At 41.5% G+C, this 8,069-nt stretch overlaps 1 protein-coding gene across 7 annotated transcripts in view; it reads left to right on the forward strand.

Annotated features, from left to right (window-relative positions):
• Nucleotides 1-8: 8 nt before the first annotated feature.
• The window catches only part of rxrgb (retinoid X receptor, gamma b), a 30,788-nt gene continuing 22,727 nt past the window's right edge, over nucleotides 9-8,069 (forward strand). The window contains exons 1-2 of one of the 7 annotated variants that reach the window (XM_008406998.1): nucleotides 9-129; nucleotides 1,880-2,005. In XM_008406998.1, coding sequence (XP_008405220.1) covers nucleotides 99-129; nucleotides 1,880-2,005 — 157 coding nt within the window. In that variant the 5' untranslated portion in view covers nucleotides 9-98. Of the gene's footprint in view, nucleotides 130-1,879; nucleotides 2,006-6,040; nucleotides 6,398-7,644; nucleotides 7,759-8,069 lie in introns of those variants that run through there. The other 6 variants (XM_008407001.2, XM_008407000.1, XM_008407002.1 and 3 more) reach the window with 6 other exon arrangements.

Consider the following 8,069-nt stretch of genomic DNA (forward strand, 5'->3'; position numbering starts at 1 on the left):
GAGAGAGAGAGAGAGAGAGAGAGAGAGAGAGAGAGAGGAATGCACTGGGATGCGGAGCGGCAACCACTATAGGAAACCGACGCAACAACTCGCTCACTATGGACAGCAATGATCCATATTTACACCTGAGTAAGTAAAGCCTTGCGCTCTCGGCGGCGGTCTGTGTTCCTCTCGACTCGGCTTGTTGCTTTGCGTTTTGTTTTGACTCGAGGGAATCGCTTCATGGCGTCTCCTTCGTACGTCTGTCCAGCGAAACTGTTCGCGGACTTTAATCACCGAGTCCTGCCTGCGAACGTTAGACTGAAGCTGTTGAATAGTAGTTGCAACGCAGAATCCAGAGTTGTTGCCATTGCATAAAGTCAGGTGATCATGCTTGCGCCGGGTCTGGCAAGGTCAGAGGTTGGCACTTTAATTGCGCTTATGTAATTTATGGCGCTTGTCGCGCGTCTCTTGCTAAACTGTTTGAGACAGAAACACAATTTATTGGTCTGGAACGGTCGTTTGGGTCCGAAGAGGACTGCGTGCAACTGCGCGGAGGAATGTCGGCTTTCTGCAGATAAACAAACTTGGGAGTCCCTTTGAGGTAGCGGAGAGGAGCGTGCGTGCTGGACGCGCCCTGGTCAGCGTTGTGGGCTGCGGGAGCCTCTCCGGAAAACACCGTGATGTGATTTTTTTTTTTTTTTTTTTTTTTGCACAGTAAAGCAGCTTTCGGGGTCACCCTTTCTGACTTTGCCCTTGAACCAGCTGAGGGCTTTCTCCCGTTATCCCTCGGCGACCGCTTAGGCGATCAGTTTGCAACATGTGGAGTTAGTTATGGCCTACTTTGCTGAGCTCTTCCTGAACAAGATGATTGTCTTTACTGTTAAACTCCGATCTTTAATAAACGATTATTGAATCTGACTGAGTCGCCACATGCACCAGCCATCATGTGATGCTTGTTTTCACCCAGAAGTGCAGCAGCAGTGGAAAAACAACAGAAAGAAAAAAAAAGATGATAGTAAAGCATGCAGTTAAATAAGTAGAAGTTGTATATGAAGCTGAAGAGTTTTAATTTTGTCAGGTTACAACTGCAAACATATATATATATATATATGAAAGGAATTGTGTTTGTGAGTGGTTATAACCTTTTAATGACAGCGGGGAAATCTTTGGGAGGGTATGTCTCCACCATCTTATCTGTTTACCTGTATTGAGCTGCATTTATTCTTCAATTTAAACGTCCCCATGGTACCATCACCATGCTTCTCTATGGAGATGATGTGATCTGCAGCGTTAGCATTCTGCACGTAGGCCGAAAAGTTTTCACCTCATTCGACCAGAGCTCCTTGTTGATGTTGCTGTTGATACTCTGTGGCTTGTGGCAATCTGCTGGACTTCTTGTAAATTTCTATAAACAACCACTTTATTCTTGCCGCTCTTCCACAAGGACCTGGTTTGTGTAGTGCTTGACTGAGGGTTTCCCTGTTGGCAGATTATCTCTTCTGAGCTGTGGATCTTTTTAGCTCCTACCATGTTCTCATGGGCCTCTTCGCTGCTTCTCGGCTCCAATTACTGATTGGAGTCCACCTGATTAGGTGACTTCTGATGATATTGGGTTCATTTAGGGACATCAAAGTAACATTTGAATGCCACATTTGTTAAGATTGTTTACAAAAAATGTGTATTTTTTTCACCTCAAAATTATGCACCGCTTTGTGTGGGTGCTTTGGATAAAATCCCTTAAGATACATTGAAATTTGTGGCTGCAACATGACAAAATGTGAAAAAGTTCTGAGGTTGCATGCTTTTTTTTTTTTTTTAAGCGACTGTAACTGCTGCTGTGTCCTGTTATCTCAGGACTACTTAGTGAGGCTGAAAATTGTTTCTGTAATGACGGCAGGTCCTTGGGGAATGGCAGAACCATGTGGATGGGAAAGCACGGAGAGAAGGAAACCCATGGTACAGAAGGAACAGAGCAGACCCCCCTCAGGGGCTTCACTTATACGTTGTTGTAAGTTTCTGAGGAGTAAGTCCCAGGAGTCACGCACTTCAACTGTGTTCGGCTGCTCTACTTCAGATAGAGGTCCAATGCATTTCTGTTTTCCCAGTTATGATTCTTCACCCAAAGGAAAATTTGTCAAGATTTGACAATTCGGAGATTTAAATGCAGCTTTTCCCAGAAGAATTTGAATTGAAAAGTTCCCCAATCCCACAATAGTCCCAAACTGAGGTTATTTATGGATTGAAAATTTCTTCAAAATAAAATAATCAAAGTGAACTTATATTTCAAACACTACACTATGAAGCACAGTACTCATAAAATAAAAAAAAAAAACCAGCTGAGAGAATGTTTCAAGCCTTTCTTTGTCTCTGTTTTGGCTCAGAACTATGATTTAGTACATATTTTTGCATCGACAGCCCACACACTCAGATGCATAATAGAGTCATAAATTGTGCTCATTTTTCGACGCTGTAATGGTCAGCCTTTGTAATCTGTTACAAGCATGAAGCCGAAGGCGTGTGGAGTCAAGAAACAAGCCGGTGATTATGCGGGGATTGTTTTTGTGATCTTCCTCCTCCTCAGTTTTTCCCAGACATGTTATGTTTCAGCAGGTTTTCACACAGGCCTGCCCTGGGCTTTGCAGTTATAGAATCAGCATTCCCCCCCGCCCCCCTCTCTGCGTTTCAGCAATTTTCGTTTTTCGTCAGTGGAAGTGATTCTAGACAAGCGAACGAGAACCCTCTTGCTGCTTTTTTGACGGTGAGAACTTATTTAGCTTATTCAGATTGGGGAAGTCAGAGCAGAAAGAAGAACAGGATTGGAGAGTGAAGGGAGCAAAACTACAGGGAAATGAAGGTTGTGGGAGTAGGGGTGGCGAAGGAACGAGTCACCAGAGTTGATGTGAGCTCTCAACACTTGCCAGGGGTCGTTGATTCACCTCTTCATACACTCAAAAAAAAAAAAAAAAAAAAAGGATATACCCAATAACTTTTTCTGCGCATGCATCATACTCACATATTTCACTGAAAAAAAAAGAAAAAAAAAGTGACGGCATCACATGACCTGAAGAATGTGGGTTGTAGTATGGGAGCTTTAATGCTTAGTCGTGCACAAATCCTGCAGAGTGAATAAACCACACAGGTAAGGTAGGTGTGGCTCTCCACGGGTGTTTGCTCAGGCACTCTATAGCTTGAGACCTGCAATTCTCCAGCGCCAACACATGTACTTGCAGACGACATATACAATGGGTCTTTTTTGTTGTGCTTTTCACTGGGCGTGTGCATTTGTATGTCAGTGTAAAGACTCTGATGTCTTTTTGTGCGCGTACGTGCAGATTGTGAGTTGGGAATAAGGGAAAAAAATATGGGGCGTAAGGAGGCCATTCTCTGGGCTAATTGCCAGTAATTAGTCATTAGTGAAGAAGGTCATAGCCATGATTTAATTCCAGCTTTAATCAAGATGAGAACCTGGAAAGACCCATGGGCTGCGGGAGTATTTTGTCATGAGAGGTATTAGGCTATTTCTTTGCTAATTATTGTAACAACAAACAGATCAGTGCATGGATGCAGATTGTTTTACATTTCTCTGATCTTGTGGGGACTGAGTTTTTAATCACTGAGCAGCTGCGCAGTAGCTTGATTAATGTTTTTAAATGGTTGCAGGTGCTGATTCGTAGCCCCAGCTGCTAGTCTCTGCAAATTTCTTAGGGGGGAAAATGTCGAGCAAAGATACCCAAGTGCAGAAATTCAGAGTTTGCTGAAAAACTAAGAGAATCCTGGAATTAAGGTTGGTTAAAAAAAAAAATTTAAATAGAAAAGCTGACTCTGAATTAGTTTCACTATGAGTTGTAGCATGCTTGAGTAGGCTGGAAGTTTATAACGGTAGACAAAAAATATATATATTTTATGATGATAATGTGAGGAAGTGCAAAAACAGGAAAACCTCTCAGTTTTAGCCTTTGTAATATTATGTGATATCAGCATAGTTTTGTTTATTTATAGTCTTACTAAAAAACCCTCGTAGAAACATCCACACTCCGGCTCCAAAACTCATTTCAGGACCCGTGCAGAGAAAATACTTCAGCGGAAACACACTAAGAAGCTCGGTGGCTTTTGTCATGTTTACAGTGTGCTGATGTTTAATTTTCGGGGTGTTGCAGAAGAAACAGGATGGCTATATTGTTTGGGAGAACGAGGCAAGGTCGCTCTCAGTCTCACCGCCACTTTCATGTACGGTATCTTGATGTAATGTTCCCCCCCATACTTCCAACAAGCATGAGCCGGCATGAGACCCTTACGCTGTGAGGACTTTTGGAAAAATGGCACAGTTTCATTACACAAACGTTTAAAACAACAACGTCTAATGTGATCTTTATTATTCTTTATTACTAAAAACAGAAAAGCAGGAGTTATTACCATGACTTTAAAACCTATTAAAGTTAACAGTAGTTTCCAATTATTGGGGTAAATATTGCATATTTTGGCTGTTCTGTTTATTACAAGCCTTTTAATTTAAAAATAGCTCTTTTTTGAACAAACCGTCTTTTCTTAATCCTAGCCAAGTAGAATAAGCAACAAATAAAATTGTTAAACTTTACATGTTATGTTCTCAAAAATTCACATTTTATGAAAGGACAAGAATATAAGGTAATGGTTTCCTCCTGAGGTTATAGAGTGTGCTGATTACAATATTTCTAACTCAGATTTAAGAATAAGGAGTGTAACCTAAATTTAGTAATGCCAATTATCCTCCTCCTGTCTTTGAAATCTGTGTTACATCTCTGATTTCTAATTAGGGTTCTCAGGAGTTGATTTGACATGTTTAATGTGGGCCATGACACACTATCATAACACAGTATGCTTTAAAGAATTAAAAGCTTATCGTAATTTCTTTCTGGGCAATTTTTCTTTTAAAGCGTTTCTTCTTTGGCGCTCTCTCTCTTTTTCATTTGCCTCGCTGCCAAATAATTTTCCTGCCCAACTACTGTCACCGGGAGGATAAGGTTACCGGAGTCTCTCATTCAAGTGATGTGTGGTCAGTCGATCCAGTGTCCTGCAGGTGTCTCGCACAAGAAAACTGTCGAGTCACGCAGAGCGAAAGAGACGCACACATATCTGGGAAAATTTCTCGAGATTACAGAGCTGCAGTTGAGTTCATAAGATGAACATTTGATAGGTGGGCAGGATAAATTGAAATCTTTGCCAGCTTCACATTTGTTGGCTTGGGTCATTTTTGTTAATCACATGACGTGCTCGCATTCCAAGATAAATTAAAACCCCTCCTGGAATAGTGAACAAATGACTGATTTCTGTGTTGCTTGTGTTATTAAAACAAGACTCTGTTGACTTGATTCTTTAACAAGGACCATATTGCACACTACTAGCTACAAACTTTGTATGGGCTCCCTAAGGACGTGCCAGGTATTGTTCCCCATTGCCTTTAAAGGTGTATTTTTGGCCTGTGTTTGCGTTAAGGCTCTCGCTTTGCACCACGTTTTCTTGTCCGTCCCACAGCTTTGGCGAAAGACAATTCCTAACATCCTGGAATCTCATAACACTTGTTAAGCACACAAACAAACCAACACAACATTCAAGCAGAACTCACCATGCCATAAGTAATACCATTCAGCGCTCAGCTGTTATGTTTATTTTTATTTTTTTTGAGTCGACGGGAGATTTCAGATGCGCTTGGAGGAAGATAAAAGAGAGAATTCTTGAATATTTGCTTGCATGTTTTCACTTTCTCAGCCCATTTATGCTCAGTCTGCCCATAAAACAAGATACATTATAGAAATGTCCTTGAATTATATATATATATATATATATATATATATATATATATATAATAAAAACCCCTCTGGTAGCTATCGAGTTTCTCTGCAATGTCTTTACATGATCTCCAGGCTCGATCCCTTTTACGAGGTAGTAATCGGAGTCTTCTCGTTGTTCTGGACTCTTTTAAGTTTGACCCTTGCCTCCCCATACGCTTGACACCCTGGTCATGCCACTGCAACAGGTGTCTGAGCACAGCTACAGGACCATGCACAGAGAGACAGACATGAGTTGAGTGGGTGGTGGAGGAGCTGATTTGTGCAGCAGTCGGGCCAGCAAACAGTTCCTGTGGGATTGATCTCCGTGGAAGGATAATCTGGGTAATCCTATAACTGGCGCCGGTGGACTCCGCCTCCTTTTTGCTATGCGGTGCCGCACCCCCTGGCAGTACCAACTTGAAAACGACTCCTCCTTCTCCACATGGAGCCTTTCCTTTCTGTTCTCTCCTAGAAAGTGTGCGATTTGGGATCCGCTGAAGCACAATTTGGGTTTTTTGGGGGGGTTTTTTTGGTTTTAGGCATGTGGCACCCTGCCTCTTTACCTGCAACCGGAGGTAGCCCTAGGAGGGAAATGAGTTGCGGTCACTGTGAGTAGCAGTAACTGAAATTTTTTTTCTTGTTGTTTTGTGTTTGCACATCTTTAAATAAGCCCTTTCATTTTAATTTAAGTTGCATTTATCATGTCCAACCGTGGAGTTTTTTTTTTTTTTTTTTTTAATGGCTCACTTCGTATCTACTATTTGTCAGTGAGGATCATTTCCATTGTTGCAACTTAATTTTTCTAGTGTTAATGTACCCAAGCCCACATTTGTGCTTTTTAAACCATCGAATAATTTTAACCAGCTGTGACAGCTACAAGGCTTTGCTGTTTCCTGCTAGAATTGAGAGCTTGTGACTCACTTGAGGTCTCACATGTGTTCAGCAGGGATGTCACTCAACCTTAAAGGACGCTTCCAGCTTTCTTTGCCTTGTCCTTCACTATCTGTTTAACTCTCAACACTTGTCCCTTCCTATTAGTCCCTTTCCATCGTGGTTTGCCTCTGCTGTCCATCACCCTGTGTCCCTCTATTGGTGCATGAGCATCGCTGCTCAAATTTCCTGAGATTGGGGCGGGATGTGTCCGAGTCGACTCGCTGGGACGCGCCGCGCTGTTTATCAGCATGTGTGATTGTATCTGTGAGTAGAGCAGATAACGGAGAGCTATTGTACTCTCAAGTGTCCTTTGAGAGGCGCATCACTCCAGCTAAAAGTGTAAACACAAGGGTGTTCAGCGGAGTCTTGAGCGTTAAGTGCGTCCTTGTTGACTGCAGGAGGGCAGATTGCTCCGGTCTCCTCTCTGCCGAGAGCACATCTGGACATTCGACAGAGCTTTAAATCCACATCATTCTGAAAGTTGAGGATTATGCTTGGCTTAAATGCACACTGTACCTGTTAGATACTGAGATATTTTCTGCAGTGTTTTCATTTTTTTTTTTTTTTTTTTACAATAAAAACAGTTACATTCATACTTCTTATGTTCTGTTTATCTATCCAGTGGAAATTGAATCTGGAGAGGTTTATGTCTGCGTCGCCCTGCACCATGTCAGTTCGACTTTCAAATGGGGGTAATTAGTATGAGAAAAGAGATTACATTCATTCATTCATCTGTCCATCCATTGTCTTTCTCTCATTAAAGATTAAATTGTAGATGTAACAGGTGATACTTCATGTAGCGCATTCTGAGGGATCATAAGGAGTTTTCAGGTCAGAATAGAGCTATAGTTCTTCTAACAAGTACGTTGTCTGCAAGGCGCATTTCTTCACAGTGGGACTCTGCCAGAAAATCTTCAAATGAAGGCCGCGAACCACGTCACCTGACTTTCTTTCAATCCAAAGGATCAATGCTGAAATTCCTGCTTGTATTTGGAGTCTCCTTCTTCCGGTCCTGATCCACATCTCATGATTATAGGTGATAGACGCTCGTGAATCAAGAGCTTTGCTTTCAGGCTCACATGTTTCTCTGATTTATTTTGCAGTCACACACAAACATTCAGACAAATCTTATTAATTTCAGTCACGCTAACTGATGATGAAACTTGAGACAGTATGAGATTTTACCAGTAGGACAACCTTGAATAAAACACCACAACATCACAGTATTTAAAGTTAAAACCAAACATTTTCATATCTATCTATCTATCTATCTATCTATCTATCTATCTATCTATCTATCTATCTATCTATCTATCTATCTATCTATCTATCTATCTATCTATCTAT

Source organism: Poecilia reticulata, linkage group LG4, assembly GCF_000633615.1.
Source record: "Poecilia reticulata strain Guanapo linkage group LG4, Guppy_female_1.0+MT, whole genome shotgun sequence".
In the NCBI taxonomy this organism is placed as follows: Eukaryota; Metazoa; Chordata; class Actinopteri; order Cyprinodontiformes; family Poeciliidae; genus Poecilia; species Poecilia reticulata.